Genomic DNA, 25,926 nt, shown 5'->3' with positions numbered 1-25,926 from the left:
CACATAGAATCCCACCTATCACGTTACTGAGGAGTCCAACAGGGGCCATCAAGGACGGGTCCTCTGGGAAGGCTGGGATGGGGGGCATGGACCCCAACACCCATCGGCTTGCCCCTTCCCTCTCACCGCCACCCCAGCAGCACCCCACCCCCAAACTCCTCAAGGCACAGTCTCGAAATCCTCCCTACCACAACGATAAGCAGAGGACTCCACATTCGGGCAACACGGCAGGACTTCCTTAACACAAAGCCCTCTTACAAACACCCAGAAATGTCAGACAAAATCTATCACCTTGGAAGAACACGCAGTGAGCTCACAGGGAGACAAGGAAATTGTCGGTGCCATAAAGAGAAGGGGGTGAGTGGATGCCAGGCAGAGGCCTGGGGGGCTGGGGCTACGTCTCGACATGCAGACAGGGAGGACGAGACTACATGCCCCAAAGATCAGAGAACCTGCCCTGGTTCTCCAACACCCTCCAACGACACAACACGCTCCAGCGGCTGTGCAATCAACGAAAGACAGAAAGTTCCGTCTGACGTCCCATCGCTGGGCTGCCGTGGCCATGACCATGACCGTGGAATCTAAACCCTGCCACCCCAGCAGAGAGAGTGCCATAAAAACTGGTCCCAAACCAGCCAGTCCACCAGTGACACCACAGGGCCTGGGGCTTCTGGAAATAGAGCAGGGACATTCCTTCTACTCAGATGACACAGGGCTCCCAAGGATAAAACAATCCCTGATAAAGGTGCACCCAACCAAAATTCAGAAACATGTATCCATCCACCAGCGAGAGAGACAAGAAAGACAAGAATCCATAATAAGACAAGTCCACAAAAAAAAAGGGAAACTAGAAAAAGCCAGCTAAAACTTCTAGAAATAAAATACACAATCATTAACATTTTAAACATTTTCATTGCAGAAATCTGAGATGTCCTCCAAGACTTCCGGGCCCTGGAGTACAAGTGGGGCGTGGGATGGGGCACAGGTGACCCTCCAAGAGGGAGATTACCTGGGTGAGCCTGACCTCATCACACCAGTCCTCGAAAAGCAGGGTTTTCTCCAACCAGTCACAGAAAAGAACATCAGTGAACAGCCCCCATCTGACAGCCGGCAAGGAAATGGGGCCTCAGGCCCCCTCCCCAAGGAGCTGACGTCGGCCAGCAAGAGTGGGCTTGGAAGCAGGTTTTTCCCCTTGAGCTGCCAGACGAGAACTCAGCCCAGCCAACACCTCGATGTCGGTCTTTCGAGACCCTCAGCAGAGAACTGAGCCACACCAAGTCAGACTTGTTACCCACTGTATTGTCAGCTCGTACGTGGGAGTTGTTTGAAGAACTGAGGTTATAATAATTCGTTCTGCAGCCACAGAAAATAACACAAATAGCAAGTATGATGAAACAAAACAGGATAAAGCAAACAGCAGAAGCTAGAGCTAATGATGATTCAAAAAGCCTTAGAGAGGGGCACCTGGGTGGCTCGGTCAGTTAAGAGTCTGACTTTGGCTCATGTCATGATCTCGGGGTCCTGGGATCGAGCCCCATGTCCAGGTGCTGTGCTCGGAGGGGAGTCTGCTTGTTCCTCTCTCTCTACTCTTTCCCCCACTTGTGCACTCATGTGCGTGTGGGCGCTCTCTCTCTCTCTCAAATAAATAAAATCTTAAAAAAGAAAAGAAAAGCTGTGCCAGAGAGGCAAAAAAGAAGTAGAGACAGAACAGATCCACCAGCCCCCATCTTTGGCTAACCTTGTACCTGCTTTCTTTTCTTCCTCACATTTGGAGTTTGTTGTTGAACAAAGACATATTTCTGTTTGCTGATCGCCTGCCTACCCGGCTAGAATACAAATCCACGTGAAGGCTGGGCTATTTTGGTGTATTGCTTGTGTCCCCAGGACTCAGGATAGCACCCAACACGCAGCAGGCCTTCAATACATGTTTGCTGGATGAATGAAGGAATCGATGAGTAGTAGGAATGCCAGGAGAAAATAAACATAATGGGGACAAAGGCAATACTCAAAGAGGGAATGACTGGGAATTTTCTCACAATCAATGAAAGACATAATGCTCAGCTTTAAAAATCACAATCACAAGCAAGATAATTAAAAATTTCATTGGAGTGAAACCACACGTGACCAAACACAAACAGAGTATCTTAAAAGTGGTCTTATCATGTCAAGAAAGACAGAAAAGGCAGATTTCCCACAAAGGAACAACAATTACCTTGAAAGCAGCATTCTCAGCACAGTGGAAGCCAGAATACACAGGGAATAAACATCTTCAAAGTGCTGAGGGAAGGCGCACCTGGGTGGCTCAGTCAGTTAAGCATCCAACTCCTGATCTTGGCCCAGGTCTTGACCTCAGGGGTGTGAGTTCAAGCCTTGTGTTGGACTCCACACAGGGTGTGGAGCCTACTTAAAAAAGAAGTGCTGAGGGAAAACCCCTATCCTATCTTGTCCTTTGCTAATTATTATTCAAGAGTAAAGGGGAAAATAACATGCAATGAGAGAATCTTCCACACACAGAAATTTGCTGAAAGCACCATTAAAGGGTCTACTTTAGGAAGAAAGACACTTTAGGAAGCAATGATCAACAAGAAAGCAAACACAAAACTGCTAAGAATGGTAAGATCTAAATAAGGATTAAAGATTTAGAAATAGGCACCATAACAAATTTGGGAAATGAAAACAAGTTGAAACTAAAACACTGAGCAGCAGCATGTGGAAGATGGAAAGGGAGTGGGGCTACCCACAGCCCTTCTCTTATTCAAGAGGGATACATGTTAAAAGCTTAAGAGTATAAAATAGGATTGACTATACACTTTCTGAAGGAGTTAAGGACAAAAAGGGAAATATAAAAAAAGTCTGATCAATCCAAGAGATAGCAGGAAAGGAGGAAAAAGAAGCCAAGGGTAATATAAAGTACAAAATAAGAGAGTAGAAATACATCCAAATAGCTAGCTATTACAATAAATGTAAAGAGATCAAACTTGCCAGCTAAAAGATAGAGATTCTGTGAGTGAACTGAAGATAAACCCTGCTATGCACAGTTTATAAGACATATACCTAAAATGTAATTACACAGATTACAAGTAAAGGAATAAATGTCAACTATACTTCAATAAAAAATGTTTTAAAGTAAAGGAATGGAAGAAACGCTTGCAGATCATATATCTGATATGGAACATGTATCTATAAAGAACTCCTACAACTCAGTAATAAAAAGATAACCCAAATAAAAATGAGCAAAGGACCTGAAAAGGCATTTCTCCAACAGAGATATACAAATGGCACATGAAAAGAAACGCAGCATCTTTATGCATATGGAAATACAAATCAAAACCATTTGAGATACCCCTTCTCACCCCTTCTCATTTGATATGACTATGATCAAAAGACAAATGTTGTCAGAGGCACCTGGGTGGTTCAGTCGGTTGAGTGTCTGACTCTCAATTTTGACTCAGGTCATGATCTCAGGGTCATGAGATTGAGCCTCGTGGACCTGGCTCTGCACTCAGCAGGGGGTCTGCTTGGGATTCTCTCTCCCTCTCCCTCTCCCTCTCCCCCCCACCCCACTTGTGCTCACTCTCTCTCTCTCAAATAAATGAATCTTAAAAAAAAAAAAAAAGACAAGCATTGTCAAAGACGTGGACAAATCAGAACCCTCGTACATTGCTGATGGGAATGTAAAACGGTACAGCCACTGGAGAAAACAATCTGGCAGTTCCTCAAAATACTAAACAAAGAGTTAGCATACAATCCAGCAATTTCACTCCGAGGTAGATACCCAACAGAACTGAAACTTATGTCCACACAAAAAACGGTACATAAATGTTCACAGCAGCCAAAAATTAAAAACAACTGAAATGTCCATCAACTCATGGCTGGATAAATACTAATGCACTGTATTTATAGCGAGGACAAAGGGATGAAGCCCTGGTCCACGCCACAAGGTGGACGAACCTGGAAAACATGAAGCTAAGTGCAAGAAGCCAGACACGAAAGGGCATCTATTTGACGTTCCATTTACATGGAATGTCCAGAACACACCAATTCATAGAGACAGAAAGTAGATGAGTGATTGCTGGGGTGGAGAGGAAGAAATGGGTAACAAATGCTAATGGACGTGGGGTTTCTTTTTGGAGTGATGAAAACATTCTAAGATTATTTGTGCTGGTGGTTGCACAACTCTGCAAATATACTAAAAATCACCAACTTGTACATTTTAAATGGGTGACCTGTGGGGCACCTGGGTGGCTCAGTTGGTTAAGCGTCCGACTCTCGATTTTGGCTCGCTCGGGTCATGGTCTCAGGATCCTGGGATTGAGCCCCACATCGGGCTCTGCGCTCAGTGGGGAGTCTACTTGTCCCTCTGCTCCTCCCCCTCCTCCCCCTGCTCCTGCTCGCTCCTCTCTCTCAAATAAAAAAAAATCTTTAAAAATAAATTAATAAAATAAGTGAACTGTATCCTGTGTGATTATATCATAAAAGAGTGTGTGTACATGTATTTTTTGAAGTAAAAGGATATTAAAACATATACCAAATGTAAACTCAACAAAATCATCCGAATCAGCCTAAATAAACCTTAAAGCAAAAAGTATCAGGAGGAACAAAAGGGTCATTATGTAAGAGGCACACTTCCCAGAAAAATATCTAAAACCTAAGCCAATATGCACCTAACAACCAGTCTCAAATGATACGAGGCCTACTCTGGCCTTACAAGGAGAAAGACACCGATCCAGTCATAGTGAGAGATCCTGACACAAGTCTCGCAGTCTTGACAGGTCAAAGCAAAGCCAGAAATGAGTAAGGATATAAGAAACTCGAACAAGATAATGATCTGACACGTGTATCTAGAACCTCGCACCCGGCGATTCAGAGAATAGGCGTATCTTTTCAAGCACGCGTGACCATTTACAAAATCATACTATATTACATAATTCAAAAGCACACCGTGTCACAAGACCATATTATGCCAGGAAGCAGGTTTCATCGACACCATGTAGAAACAATAGCATACAGACTCATGGGCCCCAACCCCGGTGCAACAGAGTTAGAAATCCTAATAAAAAGACAGCCTGAAAACCCCCGAACTCGGCATCGTAGGAAAAGGTGAAATCCACCGTAGAGACCTGAGCCCCTGGCTCTCTCCTCATCCTGGAGACCCTGTTGGGCTAGGACTGAGCCCACCGCCCAGCCAGGGAGAGACGGAGGGGAACACAGCCTGGCCGCTGGCCGCCCTCCTCTGAGCCAGGGCTGCTGAGGCCAGAGGCCACGTGGAGCGGGGGGGGCCGGGGGGGTGACCGTGGGAAGCCGCACCTCTTGGCAGCTGCTCTGGGGACGGCGGGGCCTTCTCCGTCTCCTCCGGCCGCTCCTTGCCATCTGAGCTCTCATGCTTGTCCTCGCCCTCCACTCTGTCCTGGGCAGTTGGCAGGGCCTGGGGAGGACAGGCTCGGGATGCTGCGAGGCCTGGGGCCTCAGTAGTGTGGAGGGCAGAGGACAGGCGCCAGGCTGGGAACCCACCCTCCTGGTTCCCATCTGCGCTCCCAACCTGCTCTCCAAAACCCAGAGGCCCCGATGTGGTGTCCGGAGGCCTGGGTTCCAGCTGCCCAAGCAAGGGCTGAGAAGGTCCCCAGACCCAACCCCCAACCCGCACCCCCCAGGGGCCCAGACACCAGCACCTTCCATACCTGGATTTCTGGGGGCTTCTTTGGCTTCTGAACCCCCAGCTCCTTCTCATCCATGTAGCCCAGCTGGGCTTCCATTTTGTCTGAAAGATCAAAGGAAAGAGGTAAGATAGGTGGGCGAGGGCAGGCACGGGGTGAAGGGCAGGAAACGGGGGTACCAGGTGGCTCCATTTGGGCCAGGCACCTCCAGGAGAAGGACAGGTGAACCAGGTGAGCCACAGACCCAAGGTTAAGCCTGCAGACATGGGGATCCTTGGAGAACCTTGGGCCCAGTGAGGCAGAAGCCAGAGGCTGATGGGACAGGGTTGCCCAAAGCAGGGTTCCCCACCTAAAAGCAGGGAGGTGAGGTGGGTGGAGGCTGGCCTAGGAGCCAGAACAGCTGGGTGTGGTTCCCGCTTTCCGGCTGGCTGACAAGCCATGTGCTTTCCCTTACTGGGCCGATTCTCGACAGCCTGCCAAGTGCCGGTGACTCTCGTACTCCAAGTAGCCCTGGGAAGTGGGCACTAGCCTGTCCCACATCACGGATGAGAAAACGGGGCTCTCACAGGGCCAGGAACCAAACCCAGGCCTGTCCACTCCAAAGGGCACACTTGTGCCCAGAAGCGGCACGTGTCACCTGGCATCGGTAGGTCAGCGCCAGGCCTTCGAGGTTCATTTGAGAGAAGAAGATGTTTTGCCCAAATAAATGCATGGATCACCAAAGAGATAACCCATCAAAGAAGAGCAAAGGATCTGGAAAAGACATTTCACCAAAGAAGATACACAAGTGGCCCAGAAGCACATGAAAAGATCCTCAACATCTTCGGCCGTCAGTGAGACACAAATCAAGACCACGGGGAGATACCACTTCACACCCACTAGGATGGCTACGAGCAAAAAGTCAGACAACAAATGTTCCGTGAGGATGTGGGGAAACTGGCACCATCATACGTGGCTGGGGAAAATGTAAGAGGACGTGGCCACTGTGAAAAAATCCAGCAGTTCCTCCGCACATTACACCCTGCAATCCAGCAAGGCCATTCCTAGCGACACGCGCAAGAGAGGCAGTGAAGAGATGTGTCCTCGCTCGAACACGGACGTTCACAGCCACGCGCCACTCGCAGCGTCCCTCACATTATTCACACTGGCCAAAAAGTAGAAACAACCCCAAATCCATCAGCTGACGAACGAATAAACAAAAATAGGGTTCATCCATACAACCGAGTAGTATCCGGCCATGAAAAGGAATGAAGCAATGACCCCCCTTACAGCACGGACGAACCTCGAAAACAGGCTGGAGAACAAAACCGGACCCAGAAGGCCACATATGATATAGTTTCATCTATGGGAAAGGTCCAGAACAGGCAAAGCCACAGACACAACGAAGATTAGTGGCTGCCAGGGGCTGGCAGGGGAAGGGACGAGGAGTGACTGCTAACAGGTACGAGGTTTTCTCTGGGGTACAAAAACCTTCCAGCATTAGAAGCGATGCAACCTGGGAATGTACCAGTAACTCCTCAACAGTAGTTACGAATGTTCAGGTCTACGAATTCTGGTCTACGAATAGCCATTAAAAAGAGAAAGTCTGAGGAGAGCAACATTTCTGCAGGCAGAAGCTCGTGGGGGGAAGGGAGGCTGTCCGACGTGGGTCGTGCGGAGGACCCAGGCTCTCCTGGGGCCTTGCCACCCGCCGTGCCCCAGGTGCCCCCCCACACACTCATTGGAGCCCAGACCTGGCAGGCCCAGTGGGGCCGGCAGGAGGTGGGCAGGGCTGGCGGGCACTGGCGTGTTGGGGTCCGAGGAGATGACCTCGCTTGGCTTCTTGCCCTCGGGCCCCTCAGGGATCAAGTCCGGGGTGCTGTACTTCCCGTTAACATGCTCAAACTCCTGAACCTGGGGCGGGAGGCAGGGAAGGAGAGAGGGAGGTGGTCTCAGCTCAGCCCTAAGGGCCTCGGGCAGCCAGTGGGACTGGGGGTGTCCCAGGCTTGGGATGAATGCCACCTCCCCCCAAGGCTAGCCGAGCCAAATGCACTTCTGACCACAAACTGCCGTGCCAGGCCCCACCCCCACCCCCATCTCTCTGTGTCCTCTGCCCTGTGACCTGCCATCCCCACCTCCAGCCTTCCCACCCCCACCCAGACAGGTGTTCAGAGCGGTCCCTCTAGCCTGACTCAGTGTCCTGAGCCAGGCACTTGCCCTCTGCCCGCTGACCCCCAGGGGGCACACGAGGGCCATGGGGGGCCGCCAGGAAAGGCCCGGGCAAGGCTTACTCACCCACCTTCTTCCTAACTAGTGACATGACCCCAATGCGAGTGAGCACGTGCTGCCTCGAGAGGCCCTCCCGGGGCACGCCGTCCGCGAAGGTCTCTGCGCCGTCAGCCCCCGGCTCACACAGGTGCCGCATGAAGAGGGACACATAGGCTCTGGGGTGGGGGGGACTGGGGCTCAGGGAGTGGGGGGCCAGCGAGGACCCTCTGAGAGGGCTGGCAGGACCCCCAGCAAACCCCCTGGCTGGAACCATCATCCATCACCTGCCTCCCAGCCAGGCCTGCTGGGTCAGACCCCCAGGAAAGGACAGAGGGGGCCTCCCCTGGAAAGGGAACCCCTAGGACAGCCCTTGCCCCAGATCTGGTCTAGCAGAGGTGGCTGGTCAATGTTTTCTACAAATGAGCCCTGCCCGGGCCTAGACCCCAGCCACCAGAAGGCCAGACAACAGTGAATCCTCCAGACAAGCAGCCCAGGCCGAGAGCACAAATGATGCCCGTCGTGCAGTCTCGTCCCATGGAGCCCACCCACTCTGCATTGGGCAGCTACACCCTGGGCCACCCCCTCAGCCCCTTTACCTAAATTCCTTCTCACTCTTCCCGCGAAGGTCCCGCACCAGCCAGTGGGAGTTGAAGGCGTCCTGGGGGGGCATGCCCCAGCGCATGATGGCGTTCAGAAAGGCCTTCCGCTGCCGGGCATTGAAGCCCAGCACCTGGGTGGGCAGGGAGTGGGGTGAAGGCACAGAAAATTCAGGGATGGGGAGAAAGGCATATGGAGGGGAAGAGGCAGGGAGGAGCACAGAGAAGGCAGGGGCCTCCAGCTGGGCGGGACCCAGAGGGCAGAGCCCAGACCCAGGGTCTGTCCTGGCCCCACCTCTACACAGTTGTGACCCTGGGCAAGCCCCTCGCCCTCCTGCCTCCACCCCTGCTCCATACCCCAGAGGTGTAGCAGGGGTGAGCTCTTTGTTCTGAGGAGGGGGAAGGGGAGCTGGGGAAAGGGTGTGCAGGCGGGTCCCACCTCGATATTGCCACCCACACGGGCAAGAAGAGGTGGCAAGGGCTTGTCCCTGTCGCTCTTCAGCTGCCTCCTGGATTGTCGCCGTCCACCTGGGAAGTAGCCCCACCACAACACCTCACTGGAGCCCGGGGTGTCCTGACCCCCCACCCTACCCACCAACTCACCCCAGGACAGCAGGATCCCTCAGGACATCCCCCAAAGGATGGATGACTGTCCTGATGCTCCCAGGGGACCCCAGCCTGACCATCAGCCCCTGACACAGGTCTGGACCCCACCCCAGGGTCAGCAGCCCTGAGACTCACTCTGCCCTTCGGGCCTTTCCTCAAAGTCCTCGTCCTCATCCTCGGAGCCGATGGAATACTCAGACTGGTTATCTGAGAGCTCGTCCTGCCACTCTGTGAAGGGCCACGTGGAAAGGCACAGAGTGAGCCCCAACAACCCCCCAAACCCCAGCCCAGTGGGGAGAGAGACAATGAAAACAGCCCCAGGGGAACTTCCTGTGAGCTCACTGAATCCCACCAGCCCTGCACTATATCCTAAGATATTGTACCATGACCCTCCCTCTTTTACAGATGGGGAAACTGAGGCTTGCCCAAGGAAGTCACGGGACCACTATCTATCTAGTTCTCCCCGACACCCAACAGCCCACACCTGCTCCAAGCCCCCTTTCTCCAAGAAGACCCCCCACATGCACACTAGCCCCCACACTCCCTACTCTCGGGCGTCCGCGTGCTTTCTGCCTGCGGGGGCCACGCACCCTGGTCCTCCTGGGAGGCGTCGTTGTAGTTGACCTGCTTGCGGACGCGCTTGCCCTTGCCCAGATTGCGGGCCAGGTCCTCCTGCTGCTGCTCGTAGTGGTGTCGCAGCAGCTTCTCCCAGTAGTCGGGGTCCACGTTCTCTTCCTGCTTGATGATCTCCCGCTCGACCTCCTCCTGGAGACACAGGCACGGGGGCCCATGACGGCAGGACCCGCAGACACAGGCCCCTGGGAGCCTCCTGCTGCCTCCACACCTCACCCTCCAGGAACTCAGGGATCAATTTGAAAGCCTGCCTACTCCAGGAAGCCACCTTGATCACCCCAGCCCCAAATGGTCTTCATCCTGCTCCTGTCAGTTATTCATTCATTCATTCATCAGTTCGTTCATTAATTCCTACACTCCACAAGTATTTCCTGGCCTTGTGCCAGGTATTGGGGTACAGAATTGAGTAAGCCCCACCCCCGCCCTCAGGAGGCCCCCCGGTTCCTGAACGATAATTAGCACGAAGGGCGTAGAGGACGGTGGGAGTAGAGGAGAAAGCAGAGAGGCCACTCAAGAAAGACCCACAGACTGGCCCTCAGGAGATAAAAGTTTGCTGGGCGGAGATGGGCGGGGCCGCGACGGGGGCGGGGCCGCGACGGGGGCGGGGCCGCGACGGGGGCGGGGCCGCGACGGGGGCGGGGCCGCGACGGGGGCGGGGCCGCGACGGGGGCGGGGCCGCGACGGGGGCGGGGCCGCGGGCTTACCACGCCGTCCTCCTCGCGCACCACGTACTGCGCCACCTTGAAGGAGCTCAGGTACTCGTTCATATTCTGCAGCTCCGTGTCGTCCGTGGCGTCCTGGTTTCTGTCCAGCAGCTTGGAGATGGCCGCATCGTCATAGTGGATCACACTGCTGTCCTCCACGTCCTTGTTGTCGCCTGGGGCAGGCAGGGTGCAGAATGAGGGGACAGATGGGGGTGCCCAGGTCCGACCGTGGGGACCCCACAGGGACAGGCTTCTGACTCTGGCCCTTCCCACCCCCCAGCAGAGGCTGCAGCGGAGGAGCACGATGACCAGAAAGCGGAACCTGCACCATAACAGCCCCACTGCCTGCCCACCCAACAGTCCGCGGCTACCCTAGTGAGTGGCCGGTGGGGACGGGCAGGAGAGCACGACAAAATGCAGAAGGGGCAGGGCGGGGTGGGGAGAAATGCTTCCTCTCCAGGAACAGCCACTGGAAGCACAGGAGGCGCTGGGAGCTGGGCTGAGTTAGCTCCTACCTGGCGGGGTGCTGCCATGCTTCTTCTTGGCACTGGCAGCCAGGGCTCCCCCTTTGGAGGACTGGACATCAGGGATGGGTGTGACAGGCCTCTGGCCCTGAGACATCATGCCTGTAGGACAGAGTCAGAGGGGCTGCAGGACTGGGGGGCAGCACCCAGAGAGGCCGCCCTGGCCCTACCCACCCTGGCCGGAGACAGGGAGCAGAGGAGAGAGGCCGTGGGCCGGCGCAGGCCCTGGGATGGGTGTCTGGAACAGCCCCCACCCCCAGCCGCCCTGGACGCCCACCCTCCACGTCATCCTTGAAGAGCTCCTCTGTGCCGAACTTGAGGATGTCGTCCAGCTCCTGCTTGGTCATGGAGCCGGACTTGGAGCCGAGGCCGGGCCGCACCACCAGGTGCGTGAGCATCATCTTGCGCTTGGCCACCTGCGTGATGCGCTCCTCCACCGAGGCCCGGGTCACGAAGCGGTAGATCATCACCTTCTTGTTCTGTCCGATGCGGTGGGCGCGGCTGAAGGCCTGGGGGCAAGCTGCAGCTCAGTGCTTGGGGCCCAGCCGAGGGCTGGGGGTGCAGGGCCGGGCACCCCATGGAGAAAGGGGGTGTGCACACATGTTCACGGGCATGCTCTGCATGGAACGAGCTGTGTAACCCCGTGGAAATGCACACACATCGGGGCAGCTGTGCTGGCTTCCTAGCCATGTGTAGTCTCGCGTGGGCCTGGGCGCCTGTGTGCGTGGAGCTGGGCATGACGGCAGGTGGGCAGCGATGTGTGCAAGGGGCAGTGGAGCCAGTGCACTGGACGTGTCAGAGCCACGTGGGGCTCTGATGGCAGTCCTGGGGAGATGGGGTGACTGAGCCGCTCACTGATGGGACTGCATGGGACTGCATGGCCACCTCGGGAGGGCAGCAAGGCCCAGAAGCTGTCTGGGGTGGTATGAGGACAAGCCTGAGGCTCTGTGCATTAGGCGTCTGCAGGATGAGACCCTAGTGTGCTGCTACCTACGCGGGTGACTACTCATGGCTGCACACGTGTGCGTGAGACATGAGTGTGTGTGTGTGTGTGTGTGTGTGTGTGTGTGTGTGTGTGTGCGTGTGTCCATCCCTGCCCCAGGTGGGGTGGCCAGGCAACAACTGTGTGTGTGTCTCTACTCCCACAACCCCTCCCCCCTTCAGCTCTCCATCCTTCCTCACCAGCCCCTTTTGCCCCCTCCTTCATCTCTTCTCCCACAGGCTTGGCCCCCCACTCTCTTTCCCTTGCTTCCTCTCCAAATGGCTCCCTCTGGGTCCCAGGACTCCCTCCTCCTGCCTCCTTCCATGGCCTTGGTCCCAAGAGTGATGGGATGGACCAGGGGTTACCAGGCACACAGTGCTGTGTGTCCTGCCCTCTCTGGACAATTCCTCTTTTGTACAATGAGGGAGCCGGAGGGGCAGGGCAAAGCCTCCACTCCCCGCGGCCCGGGGCCCCTCTTGGGGCTGGGATCCCATGAGATGCAGTCTGAGGGGGAGGGGTGGAAAGCCCACAGAACCAGGGGTGGCAAGGGGCTGTCTGAGAGGGCTGTGGTGTCAGGGCCGCAGACCTGGATGTCATTGTGTGGATTCCAGTCCGAGTCGTAGATGATCACGGTGTCTGCTGTGGCCAGGTTGATGCCCAGGCCCCCCGCCCGGGTGGAGAGGAGAAAGCAGAACTGCTGCGCCCCAGGGGCTGAGGAAGAGAGGCAGGTGCCCGGTGGGGTCAGAGCGGGGAGGGAGGGGACAGGTGGACAGCAGAGAGCAGGGCGGAAGAGGATACAAGAGGGAACGGGTACTGGGGACTGTGATCCCATCATGGACAACAACAGCCCCAGCTGTGTTCAGGGAAGCTGGAGGCGGCCAGGGGCCCAGGGTGGGCACAGAGCAGCCCACTCGAGCCCCACTTAGCCCCCAGCTGTGCTCTGAGCCCTGATCCAACAGGAGGGACCCTGAGTGAGAAGGAAGTTGATTTTCAAAGCCCAGATGGACAAAGAACGTAGTACAAATAGCCAGCAAACACGGGCAGAGTCCCTAATAAGGGTCGGCCCTGGAGGGCTCAGTCCTTCGTGCCCTCCCAGCTTTGCCTAGCCCATGATGCTACCAGCGTGGCCAGGGAGCACTCAGGGTCACAGCTCCAGGGCCCCAGCCGCCCTGCTGGGCAGTGCCCACTGTCACAGGACAGCTCGTACTCAGGCCCCTCTGGGCCCTTCCTACGGAACCTGGGACTGCCCTGTGCGCCCACAAGAGTGCAAACAGGTTCCCAGTCCTCCCAGTGCCTCGGCCACTCCCACTTCCGTCTAGATCCAGAAACTCCATACTGGCTCTACCTCCATCACGAGTGGACAACGGGAACCACTCCTTTGGGCATCTGGGCAGTGGGGCCCCGGGCTGGCCCGTCCTGCACTGCTCATAACTGCTGGTCGGTCTGACGTCAGTATCCGAAGCCCACAGGTGACAGCCAGACCGTCAGGGCCGGCTTCATTTAGTAACAGAGGTGGTACTCTCCCCCCTCTCTGCCTTTCTCCTTGTCTGGTTCTCGGTTCTGCACAGGTTACCTCCTGGACCCCTCGGCACCCCAGCTGGCCCCCAGAAGGTCCATGGAATTAACTCCTTTTAGCATTTAAAACTAAGGGGCAGCTGTTAGGACCTAAGGACTGGTCTGCTTTCTTCAGCCACTTGAGGGGAAGCTACTCTGAGCAGCCACCTGGGGGGCCTGGCTAAGATCCCAGCCTGGGAGAAAAAGCAGACATGGGGTCCCCATCAAGAACCCCTGGGTGAGGCAGGGGTACCGTTGAATCTGTCGATCGCCTCTTGTCGGAGGCCCCCAGTGATGCCACCATCAATCCGCTCATACTTGTAGCCCTCATACTCCAGGAAGTCTTCCAGAAGGTCCAGCATCTTGGTCATCTGCAGGGGACATGGGATGCCTGAGGGACTGCCACGGAGCAAGGAACCCCATGGGGCCATGGGCACGTGGGGGAAGACAGAGCAGCCTGCTGAGTGGGGAGACAGGTGGGCCCAGGCAGACCTGACACGGGGCTCTCTGGAGAACAGTGCAGCCTCCAACCTCAACCCCCAGAGCCACAGCATCCCCCACGCCAGCCCCACAGCCCTCTGCCTAAAACACAGCTCTGAGCATGAGCTTCCCTGCTCTCACCCCACAGAAGTCCCAGCTCCTTGCCCTGGCACTCCAGGCTGGCAGGACTCGTCACCCGGCCCAGTCCGCCCAGGCTTCATTTCTCAAAGCTTCCGTCATACCCCCCAGCCACCCCAAATTACTTGGACTCTCCTGTAATGCCCACCCCCTTCCTGCTTAGGAAACTCAAACAGCACCTCTTCTGTGAGGTCTTCCCTGATTTCACCGCTCCTTATAAGAAGAGGAAGGCAGTCCCTTCGGGGCTCCCCTACTGCTGTGTGCCTCCCTTCATTCCTGAGAGATAGTTCAGCTGGATATAAAACAATCTGCTCCCACAGGGTGCTGGAGATTTGCACTTGTCCCCTGCCCCCCACTGTCGCTGACGAGAAGTCCGAGGACAGTCTGCTCATCGTTCCTTGTAGGTACTGGTTCTGAAGTGTTTATACTTCTATATCTCGCTCTGTGCTCCAGAGTGCATTCCAGATCTGAGACCTCGCTCGCGTCTTTCCCCGGGTCTGCGAGCTCTCACGGAGTCCAGCTTCCATCACCGTTTTCTCTACTTCTTCCCAAGGGGTCCTCCAAGCGATCTCTCATTTCTAAGCTCCTCTCTCTCTGCTGCATTCTGGGACGATCCCTCAGGGCTGCTGGGTGCATTCATCAGCAGTGTCTTCACCAGGGTCGAGAGTTAATCCAATCTTTTGTAATGTCTCATTTCAATTGCAGGCAGATCCTTTTCGTATCCGATTCTTCTTGTTTCATTCCTTCCTGCTTGTGCTTAACTGATTTCTTCTTGATTGACAGGTGTTACTCCATTAATTTTGAGGGTCCTGAACATGTTTGTCTCAAGTCTTTTTCAGCCTGTTCTATTATTCCCTTCATTCGGATTCTAACCTACTGTTTTGTGGGATGTCTTTTTGTCATGAGTTCTGGCGGTGGGGTTTTTCGGCTCGTTTTGGATGGGAGGGCTCTGTCTCTGGAACTTTCCCTCTGTGCACACTTCTAGGAGTTGTGCAGTTCCTTCTACTTGGTCCCTCGAGGCCTCAGCCCAGAATCCTGTCTTATGTCGGCAGGGGGTTGGGGGAAAGTGTGGATCCAGTCTCCAGGCCAGTCCATAGTCCCAGGCTTGGTCAGCTTTCCCCAAATCCCTCGGCCTCCTGCAGGCCCATGATGGGATCAGGGGCTGCAGGCGGGAGCAGCTGTTACCAGTCGGCTTCAGCACACAGAGCAGACACATCCTACTTTGTAGCTTTGAGCAAGGGGCCGGGCTCGGTCTCACCACACGGAAGCATTTTACCACCAGGCCCCCACAGGAACACTGCTGTGACTTCCATCACAGAGATGCCCCCAGAGCCAAGTAACTGTGTCTTTACCTCTGTCTCCCACACTGGACTGCGAGTGTCTCAAGGATAGGGACTGGCCCCGTGCCTAGCATAGAGCCTGACGGTGGACAGATGCAACCAGAGGGATGAAGGAACGAGGACACAGACCAGCTGACCCCCAAGGCTGCACAGCATGCCTCTGACCACCCAAGAGGCAATGCTGCGAGTGCTGGAGAAGGCCTCCTGGCGCTGCCCCCGGGCGGGCTCCCCCCGAGCCCGCCCCGGACCCCTCTGTGGGAAGTCAGGCTGCAGGGGTGAAGGGCAAGGGCTGTCATGCCAGCCAGGACACCAAAACCGGCTCCGCAGCTTCAGGAGCAGGCCAGAAGGGGCAAGTGGTGAGGAAGACACTGGCCTTTACAGCCAAGGTGCCCTGCGTGCCAAGAGCTTGGCACCCGGCCAGTTTCCCTTGGCCGTGTCAGGCCTGGGCACAGAGGAGTGACTTTCGACAGGCAGTCCCCACAGGAACAGCACCAGGCCTTGCGGGCTGCCTGCGGGTTGTGCGCCCAGCTAGCGGCGGTGCCCTCCGCAGGGTGCAGCGTGGAGGCTGGGGAGGCAGGGAGGTCAGCCAGCCCCCGGGGCCCGCTCACCTGGGAGAAGATGAGCACACGGTGGCCTTCGTCCCGCAGTTTCTTCAGCATCTTCTGCAGCAGCATGAGCTTGCCTGAAGACTTGACCAGGGAGCTGCCGTCGTAGGAGCCGTTGGGCAAGACAGGGGCCTCCTGTGGACACAGCAAGAGTTGGGGCGCTGGGGGCTTCCCTTCTGCTCTCTGGCTCTGCACCAACGAGGCCCGCAGGGGTGGGGCAGAGGCCCAGTGATGGACTGAGCACAAAGCCCGAGCCCGGGTCAGGCCAGGCTCGGTAGAGGCAGAAGGGGCCACGCATCTCACCGGCCCCTTCCCGGCACAGCGGTCCCAGGCGCAGCGCGGACAGGCCGGCCCGCCCTCCGTCTCCCCCTGCTGGCGCTCCACCAAGACACCGGGGACATCCTCAGCCACCAGGCGGGTGACAGAGTCCTAAGCTAAGCCAGCCTTCCCAGAAGGAATGATGCCTGGTCTCCGGGGTCACCCGAGGGCGCATCCTGGCCAGCCAGCCCTGCACCCCAGCCCGGCAGGACGTCCATCCAAAGGCCCCTGCCGTGCCCGAGTGGTGAGAGCCTCAAGTGCAGATCACCCACAGCACGGCCCCCCAGGCCTCGCTCTGCTGTTCGGGGGGAGGACGCATCCCCTGCGCTTGGTTTCGGTGAGAACCAGAATAGTAGGGTGGGCGGTGGCAAGAGCACGCCAGGCTCTCTGTGAGGACCCACTTCACGAGCACCTCCGGCTCTGGTTCTTACCCCCTCACGCGGACGCTGCTGTCCCGTTTGAGCGAGGAGAAAGCTGAGGCTCAGAGAAGGACCATTGGCTTTCCTGAGACCACAGGCCCGGAGCTGGTGTCCGACCCGGGGTCGTCTCTCACCCAGGCCTGCACATCACAATCACCTGGGGCCCCACTCAGCCTCCCCGACTCCCTTGGTGACTGAATGCAACCAGATGAGCCCGGGGTCCCCTGCTGCGGAGGCCCCACTGCCCCCCACTACTTTATGCTCACAAGGAGGGGCCAGAGGAGGGAGAGGGCGTGCCTGAGCAGTAGATGGAGGTAGGTTTGCAGAAACCGGCATAATGGGGACCCACATCACCTCTAAGTCCTCATACTCGGGGAGGGCTGAGGACTGAGCCCCTGCCACTGCAGCCAGGGGCATGTGGCAGCCATGCACACTCCCCACGGTGGGCAAAGGGAACCCACGACGGCAGCCTCACACCCTGACGTGGTGGTCGCGGGTAGCTACTACAGTGGCCACGGGGCAAGCACGGGGACCTACCACGGCAGCCACGGGGAAGAGGTAGGGGTGGTTGCAACACTTCTTCAGATCCATCATGATGTTGAGCAGCGACACCTGGTTCCCACCCCCCTTGGAGTTGAGCGCCTCGAAGTTCCGCGTGAGGATGAACTTGTAATACTTCCTGCAGCAGGGGAAGGAGGAAAGGCAGGCTGGACGCCAGGGCCACCGCGGCCTCTGAGAGCACACTCTCTGCTCTGCAGGGAGGCCAGGGGCTGCCGGTCCAGCACCATTCACAGAGAGACCAGGGGAGACCCGCGAGGTGAAGCTGCAGCCCTGGAGTCACCCGCCAAGTTACTGGGGACATTGCAAAGACTCAGGCAGCCCCAAGCCTGGCCACTGAGCAGGTCAAAGAAGGAAGTGTGTGCAAAAGGTGAGTCAAGGCCTCAGTGGGGCCGGAGAGCCTTCCCACCACCCAGGAAGCATTGCAGGAAGAGTAGGTCAGACCTTCTGGGAGAAGACAAGCCCAGGGGACATGAGGCACACTGCTCTGTGGTAGGCCCCCAACGGGTGGAGCGTCCACTCACTTCTGCATCTGGCTCAGCTCCACACGAACGATCAGCTCGGTCTTGGCCGGCATGTTCTTGAATACATCAGCCTTGAGCCGCCTCAGCATGTGTGGCCCCAGCAGGTCATGTAGCTTCTTGATCTGGTCTTCCTTGGAGATATCAGCAAACTCCTCCAGGAAGCCCTCCAGATTGCTGCAAGAAAGAACTAGGATGAGAGCCAGGAGCAGGGGACGGAAGCAGGCCAAAGCCCCCTGCAGACGGAGCCAGGATTGGGATTGGGGGAACTAGAGGGTCACCGGGCATGTCAGTTGGCTGGTGGGCCTGGGGCCTTAGCCCTGCCCTAGGTATCCATCTGAGCCCACGCCCCCACCCCCAACATCCCAGAACAGCTCTCTCACCCACATAGGATACCTTCCTCTCCTCAAAGCTATCTTGGGCACGAAGTCTTCTGGAACTCTTAACCATATTACAGGAAAGAAAACTGAGGCTGACGGGAGCCCAAGGTTGTACGGTCCAGCCTGCCCTCCAATCTATATCTCCCATTCCAAAGTCAGCACTGTCCACCCTGAACCCCCCATTCTGAGCCAGAAAATGGGGTAGGTGAAGACAAGGAGGCCGGGGAAGGAGACCCCAGGACTGGACTCCCACTGGCCGGGGCTCCGTGTTTGCCCCCATATCCACCACCACCACCCCCCCATCACTGTCACTCGTGCGGCCGCTTGGGTTTCCATGGAGAGGAAGGAACAAGCCAGGGCACGGGGGCAAGGACAGGAGCCCCAGAGGACCCCCGGGGTTCTCCTGGGGCAGAGCCAAGGAACAGTTGCCGTGTCCGGGCAGCCGATGTCCCCTGAGCACTGTGCACGTGCAGCACCACGGCCCCTCCCACACGGGTCGCTTGAGGCTGGCGTTGCTAACACTCCGTTTTACTGATGAGGAAGCTGAGTTCCAGCGAGCAGTCCCAGCGCCGGCCTCAGACCCTGACGCTTCTCCCCTCGCTGCCCGCCTGCCCTCACCCCTGCCGCGCCAACTGACTCACTTGAACCTCTCTGGCGTCAAGAAGTTGAGAAGGTGGAACAGCTCCTCCAGGTTGTTCTGAAGGGGGGTCCCCGTCAGCAGCAGCTTGTAATCGATCTTGTAGCTGTTCAAAACCCTAAAGAACTTTGCGGGGGAGGAGGCCCGTCAGGGGGAGCGGGCCGTGGCCAGCCAGCCCCCCGGGCAGCTCCGGGCCCAGCAGCCGGCACCGCCTACCTTGGACTGGTTGTTTTTGAGCCGGTGGGCCTCGTCCACCACTAGGCAGGCCCACTCGATGGAGCCCAGGATGGCCTGGTCGATGGTGATGAGCTCGTAGGAGGTGAGCAGGACGTGAAATTTGATCTGCACTTCTTTCTGGAGGGGGAGAGGAGCATCTGGGAGGGGAGCAGATAGCGTGGAGGAGGGGTGGACAGGACCCCCAAGAGCCCAGGGAGGCCCTGGGACCAAGAGGAAGGGCAGAGGGGTCCGCTGAGGCCCAGAGCACGGCACCACCACAGACGGGCAGCCGTGGGGGCAAGCCTGCGCTGAGCTCCTCACGGGGCGCTCATCCTCACCGGCCACTCCCGCTACGCCATCCCTGTCCCCGTTTACAGCTCGCAGGGTCTCAGGCTGTAAGTTCCCCCGGGTCCCCATGGCCAATGGATGGCAGAGTGAGGATTCGAACAGAGAAGTGGTCCCCACGCTCGGGGTTAAACACTCTGCAGCTGCCGACTTGAAATTCATCGTAATTATATCGTTGAATTTGTGTTTTGTAAGAGGAGGCCTGTGGGACGGTGGAGCCCCCAGCTGCCCTGCCCCGGCCCAGCAAACACCGACACCTCACGGCCTCGTGGGGGCCAGGCCCGGGCATGAGGGGCATTCACCCCGAGAGCAGCCCCGTGCTGAGGGAACATGACATTAAATAGCCAATAAAAACCACCACCACGGAGGGAGAGGGACCACAGAAAAATGGGAAAAGCTGTTTCCTGCCCTTGAACCAGGGGCCCCACATCTTTGCTCTTCACTGGGCCCCACAAAGGAGGTAGCCCGTCCTGGCCAAACCAAGCCTGGCTCTCCCCGCAACCAGCGTCCCTGTGGGAAGGGACCAGAGAGGGGCAGAGGGCCGTCTCTGGGTTTGCACGTGGCCCTGTCCTCTCGAGCTAGACCTCAGTCAAGTTAAACAACCTTCCGAGGCTCAGTCTCCCTTCTGGTAAAAACGGCTCAATCCTGTCTACGTGAGGAATGCCGCGAGAATCCGAAGAGCACAGGCTTTTGGTCACAAAATGACACACGGAGTCCCCCCAGGACCCAACACTGCCTCTTCCGGGTATAGACCCAAAAGGCCCCAAAGGAGCAGAAGCAGGGATTTGAACAATGTTGGCACACCCACGTTTATAGCATTTTCACAAGAGCCAAAATGTGGAAACGGCCCAAGCGTCTGAGGACAGATGAATGAATACAGATTTCGAAAGCGGTCTTTTCACACAGGGGGACGTTATTTGGCCTTAAGAAGGGAGACATTCGGACCCCGTGTTACCGTGGGGATGAGACTGACGACATCATGCTCAGGGAGAAAACCGGTCACAAAAAACCATACTGTCCCATTCCACTTGAACGAGGTGCTGAGAGTTATCGAAATCACAGAGGGAGAGAGCAGGGTGGGTGTGGGGCACTGGGCAGGGGGACAGAGTCACTGCTTGCTGGGGACCGAGTTTGGTTTTGCAAGATGGCAAAGCTCTGGAGGCAGAGGATGGCGACGGTCGCCTGAAAAAGTGAACGTACTTAATGCCCTTGAACTTCCCACTTCAAAATGGTTACGACGATCAATTTTATGTTTCTTCTACCACAATTTTTTATTTTTATTTTTTTAAAGATTTACTTATTTATTTTAGAGAGAGAGGGAGAGAGCACGCAGTGGGGAGAGGGAGAGAAACCCAAGCAGACGCCCCCCACTCCCCCAAGCTGAGTGCAGAGCCCGATTCGGGGCTCGATCTCAAGACCCTGAGATCAGACAGGAGCAAAAAACAAGAGTCGGATGCTTAACGGACTGAGCCACCCAGGCGCCCCTATTTTACCACAATTTGTAAAAATAAAACAGAGGAGTCTTCAGCGTGCCCAGCACCTCACAGGACCCCAGCGTGAGCTCAGGAGAGGTTTTCTGTGACTAACTGCCCACAGGCCCAATGTCTGACCCCTCTGGGGTCACTGAGTCCACTCATTCAACAAATAGTTACCGGGTACCCCTGGGGCCACAGCTGTTCCAAGGTGCGGAGCAGGCTGGGGTAAAACCCCCCGGGCTCCTGAGAGGTGACTGCCAGCCCCTCCCCAGCACCACAGCTAACCTAAGTGCTAAGATGAGTTGAGGGCCTACCATGTGCCACGTGTGGTCCTGAGTGTTCCTCAAATGCAGTCTGGGGACCAGAGGCATCCCCATGTCCTGAGACATCGTCACAAATGCAGAGTGTCAGGCCCCACCCCAGAGCCGCTGGATCGGAACCTGCCTTTCGGCAAGACCCCCGGTGACCCGCGGACACAGGCCAGACTGAGAGACCCTGCCTGGCTCAGTGAGCCCGCCACAACTCGGCGGGGGGGGGGGGGGTCTGTCAGCTCAGTTTGCTGAGAAGAATCTGAGGCACAGAGAGGTCACACAGCCAGGGTACTAGGTTGAGCTGTGTCACCCCCAAACCCATGTCCACCCAGCATCTCGGGATGTGACTCCTCTAGGAGCGATGGGCTTTGCAGGGATCGTCAGTGGCCATGACATCATGTGGATCAGGGTGGGTCCTGAATCCAAGACGAGTGGTATCTTTGCAAGACACACTGATTGCTACAAAGGGGAGCAGCCATGTGCCCGGAGCCAGAGATGGGAGCGACACAGCTGTGAGCCAAGGAACGCCACCAGCCACCAGAAGCCAGAGGAGGCAGGACGGAGCCCCCCCAGTGCCTTCAGAGGGAGCGTGGCCCTGCCAACACCTTGATTTCAGATTTCTAGCCTCCAGAACCAGGAGAAAGTAAGCCTCTGCTGTTTTCAGCCCTCTGGTTTGTGGTACTTTTTACAGCAGCCCCAGGACACTGACACAGCTGGTAATGCTGCCGGGAGAGAAGCCCTTGGCCGGCCACGGGGCCTTTGTGGCCCCCAGGGCAGACCGGGAGCCTTTCCGCCATCCCCCCTGGGATGAGGGGCACTCACCTTCATGCGGAACACCTTCTTCCCACTCCGAATGGCATTGTCCTCAAAAGAAAACTCATTCTCCCGGATCACGGAGCGGCTCTCCTTGTCCCCCGTGTAGGTGACCACATAGAAGTCGGGGGCCCACATCTCAAACTCACGCTCCCAGTTGATGATGGTGGACAGGGGCGCACTGACCAGGTAGGGCCCCTTGGAGTGCCCCTGGAGACAGAGGCAGACAGAAGCAGTGAGGCTGCCTGCCCACGGCCGGTGCTGGTCACCCCTCCCGGGACCCCTGCCCTGGCCCACGCACCTCCTTGTACAGGGAGTAAAGGAAGACGATGGTCTGCACAGTCTTGCCCAGACCCATCTCGTCAGCCAGGATGGTGTCTGTGCCCTGGGCCCAGGAGAAGCGCAGCCAGTTGAGGCCCTCCAGCTGGTACGGGTGCAGCGTGCCGCCCGTGGAGTCAATGTACCAAGGCTGCTTGTCAAACTTGACCGTGGGCTGCAGAAGACACAGAGGTTCAGATACACCCTGAGTCCTGGGCACAGAAGCCCACCCCCAGGGCATGGCACACACTGTTCCTTCAGCCTGAAATACTATTCTCACTCCTCTCATCCCTACCAACTTATTCATCCTTCAGATCTTGGCTGGAACACCTCTTCCTTCAGGAAGCCCTCCCTGACTCCCAGTCTGGCTTAGGTGTTCCCGTGTCCTCCTGGGGCAGCCCTGTACATTTCCAACGGGGTCGTTTCCTGATGGTTGCATTCTCTGACTTTGAGCCCAGGTTGTGGTCACCATACTCGTCCTGTTCACCACTGCCTCCTCTGAGCCCCACATGGTACCAGGGACACGGTGGACACTCGGTCAACGTTTGTTTGGTGCATGCCTGAGGTGCTCCCTCCCCTTGAACCTAAACATCACCCTCCGTCTCCTTTATCCTGCAGCTCGAGGCTGCCTCTCCCATGAAGTCCTCCAGATGTTCCACGCCCATTTGCTCTTCCCTGGCATCCCCCAGTTCCAGGCTGAACCCCCATGTTCTACGTGTAGCCACTATGGGTCCAGGGGAGATGGACACTTCTTGAAATGGGGCCAGAGTCCTTGTTCCGACAGCTGGCAGACACTCCAGAGAAGTTTGCTAAATGAATGAAGATCGACCTTCCACACCCCGATGGGCTCACAGCTGCGGGTGGGGTGAGTTGGGGGGTGTATTTTGTACCCTGAGCAGAGGCTGTGCTCCCCAGTTTGTGCACAGTAACCCACAGTCCGAGCTCATAGGAGGCCAAGGCCTCCGTCCCCCGGGACTGCCCCTCTGCATCAGGCTGGGGTACCCAGGCCCCAGGGGTGAGCTCTCCCCGGTGGGGAGGGCCTGGGTCTGCATCACCTTGTCCCATCAGCTGCTCGGCTGAAGTGGACGGAACACTGCTCCCGCAGGACACGCCATCCTCCACAGCCAAGCCTGGGGTGGCAGGACCCGGCAACCCCCCCACCCCCCTGCCCCCGCTCACATCCACAATGGGTGTGTCTGGTGGCTTCTCCTGTTTATCGTCCTTCAGCTTCTTGCCCTTCTTGACCAGCCTCTTGGGCAGCCGGGCATCCTCACCCAGCATCAGCTCCCTGGGAAAGAGCGGGGGAGGCAGATGAGCGAAGCTCAGGCCAGCAGGAGGCGGCAGCATGGGGACAGCCCCGCAGCCCGCGCACCTGTGGCCCCAGTAGGCCTGCTTCAGGTTGTCGTAGTAGGGGATGTCGATGTCGTCGATCTCCCAGGTGCACTGGTCATAGGGCAGGTCTTTCCACTTGATCAGGTAGTGCACGTCCCCCTTCTTGTCGAAGCTGCAACACAGCGCACGGGGGGTGGGGGAGGGGCAGGCCACTGGGCCAGGGGCTGGTTGAGGGGGGTCCGGGAGGACACTTCACAGGATGCAAAACCCCCCACTCCCACAGGCCCTGGGGAGCTAGTGCGAAGGATGAGGGCACAGGGGGAGTGACAGAGCCGGAGAGGGACAGGTGAGAGGCCACGCTCACAGATGAGCAAAGAGCCAGTAACATTTCCATCCTCCGTCACGGTGATGAATCCCATCCGGCAGGGGGTCTGGGCACCGGAATTCTGCAATTCTGAGTTGGACAGAGTCTCCCCTGACCTCAGGCTTTTGTATTTTAACTTAAAAATTTCAAAGGACCAGAGCCATGCCCATCCTGGTCCCATCTCTGCAAAGTAAATTAGGACAGACACCCACACGTGCAGGTGGGACGACCTCTTGCGGAGACCCCAGGGGACACGGGGACTAGGTGAGCAGCTAGCAGCATGGAAGGGCCGCTCCGCAGAAGCACCTTGCACTTCGGCTTCAGCTGGGAGGGTCCTCGAAGCCTCCCACCCACCCTGAGCTGAGTGGGCAACCAAGCTTGGGGAGCACAGGGGGTCAGGGGGGCCATGGCTCCCCAAAATGTCTGTGGTTACAGCTAGCGTGGGGACCATTAAGAGAAAGACAAACCCCCCATCACCATGGAAACTGATAGTTGGGTTTTTTTAAAGAAATAATTAGTCATTACTCAGACTTGGGGTCATAAATATGGGGAAAATTCACCTGCCCTGCCTTAGAGGCAGGTAGGAAGATTGCCATGTATGTTTTTAAAATGCAATTTAATAAAGGTAAAAAAAAAAACTGTGGGTCAGTTCAGTGGGGGGGCTCAAGTTTGCATAGGATCTAACCGTCTTTTCAAGAGTTGTTCTCGGGGGCACCTGGTTGGCTCAGTGGGTTAAGCCTCTGACTTCAGCTGGGATCATGATCTCAGGGTCCTGGGATCCAGTCCCGAGAACCCCGTGTGTGTCCCACGTGTGTCGGGCTCCACGCTCAGCGGGGAGTCTGCCTCTCCCTCTTCCCCCTCCCCCACTCGTGCCCTCTCTCTCTCTCAAATAAATAAATAAATAAATAAACAAAATCTTCAAAAAATAAAAGAGTTGTTCTCGGTGAGGGCTGGGGACAGGCAGAGGGCGGCAGCTTTTCCAGGCACTCCTGCCCGCCTCTTACTGAAGGCTGCTCAAGCTCGCGGCGCCTGTTTGCACATCCATAAAAGAGGTAGAAACAAACGTCTACCTGTCGGCGTAGATACTGCTCAGGAGTGTTAGCGGGTGTTATAAAGAAGGATCAAATGTGTATACACCCCCACACTCAGGCCACCTTAGTCCCCAGGACCCTCCCGCAGGTATCGGGCACAAGCTCTGGCAGAAGCCCCGGAGCAAAGCCTCCTGGCCACTGATGGTCCCACCCTGTGCAAGTGTCCCAGGCTGTTCATCAAGCTGTCCCTTTACACATCTGACTTTGGAACTGTGCTCCCGCCATGAGCGCGAACACATGACGCCCTCCAGCTGGACAGTCAAATCGCCGGCAGCTGGGGCCCTCCGTCTCTTCTTCCCGCCCCCACTGCACGCATGCGCAGTTCCGTGCCCGGTCCACGGAGCACAGGAGCTGCAGCGCCATGGCTGCGGCCACTCCCCAGGCACCTACCTGTGGTTCAGGATGCGGTGGATCATCATCCACTCGGGCTTGATGCCGTAGCGGTAGAAACGCTCCTCCATCTTGGCATAGAGAGGGTCCTTGTTCTTCCTTTTCTCGCTCTTGCCATCCTCATCGCCAGAGCCGTAGTCAAAGGGCGGCGGCTCGTCCATGTCGTTCTTTCTTTGGTAGTTGCGATACATCACCGTGTGGTATAGCTCCAGCTGCTTGCACAGCGGCAGAGGTTACGGGAGGCCGACGGGGCCCGGCTCCCCCAGCCTGGGTCCTAGGCATGACCACCTCGCCTTCGGCCTCCCCCTCCCCGCCTCCCAACAACGCCCCGCCCTCGGTGCCAGCAGCACCTTTCAGGACAGGAGTCTTAGCACA

At 56.9% G+C, this 25,926-nt stretch overlaps 1 protein-coding gene across 1 annotated transcript in view; it reads right to left on the bottom strand.

The window, feature by feature from the left end:
- CHD5 (chromodomain helicase DNA binding protein 5) overlaps positions 1–25,926 on the bottom strand; it is a 59,348-nt gene that overhangs the window by 9,276 nt on the left and 24,146 nt on the right. The window contains exons 11-33 of the mRNA XM_087858273.1: positions 25,552–25,763; positions 23,747–23,878; positions 23,554–23,662; positions 22,358–22,549; positions 22,066–22,266; positions 19,113–19,250; positions 18,901–19,022; positions 17,883–18,056; positions 17,338–17,479; positions 16,067–16,198; positions 13,754–13,871; positions 12,533–12,657; positions 11,242–11,473; positions 10,956–11,066; positions 10,441–10,613; positions 9,694–9,868; positions 9,239–9,331; positions 8,937–9,025; positions 8,498–8,631; positions 7,933–8,077; positions 7,388–7,547; positions 5,679–5,758; positions 5,308–5,425 (exon numbers count right to left, since the gene is read on the bottom strand). Coding sequence (XP_087714399.1) covers positions 5,308–5,425; positions 5,679–5,758; positions 7,388–7,547; positions 7,933–8,077; positions 8,498–8,631; positions 8,937–9,025; positions 9,239–9,331; positions 9,694–9,868; positions 10,441–10,613; positions 10,956–11,066; positions 11,242–11,473; positions 12,533–12,657; positions 13,754–13,871; positions 16,067–16,198; positions 17,338–17,479; positions 17,883–18,056; positions 18,901–19,022; positions 19,113–19,250; positions 22,066–22,266; positions 22,358–22,549; positions 23,554–23,662; positions 23,747–23,878; positions 25,552–25,763 — 3,307 coding nt within the window. The remainder of the gene's footprint in view (positions 1–5,307; positions 5,426–5,678; positions 5,759–7,387; positions 7,548–7,932; positions 8,078–8,497; positions 8,632–8,936; positions 9,026–9,238; positions 9,332–9,693; positions 9,869–10,440; positions 10,614–10,955; positions 11,067–11,241; positions 11,474–12,532; positions 12,658–13,753; positions 13,872–16,066; positions 16,199–17,337; positions 17,480–17,882; positions 18,057–18,900; positions 19,023–19,112; positions 19,251–22,065; positions 22,267–22,357; positions 22,550–23,553; positions 23,663–23,746; positions 23,879–25,551; positions 25,764–25,926) is intronic.

The sequence above is a fragment of the Ursus americanus genome, chromosome 33, assembly GCF_024610735.1.
Source record: "Ursus americanus isolate L20-20 chromosome 33, mUrsAme1.1.p, whole genome shotgun sequence".
NCBI classification, from domain to species: Eukaryota; Metazoa; Chordata; class Mammalia; order Carnivora; family Ursidae; genus Ursus; species Ursus americanus.
Note: the sequence above shows the minus strand (reverse complement) of the source record. Positions and strands in the feature narration are given on the sequence as shown.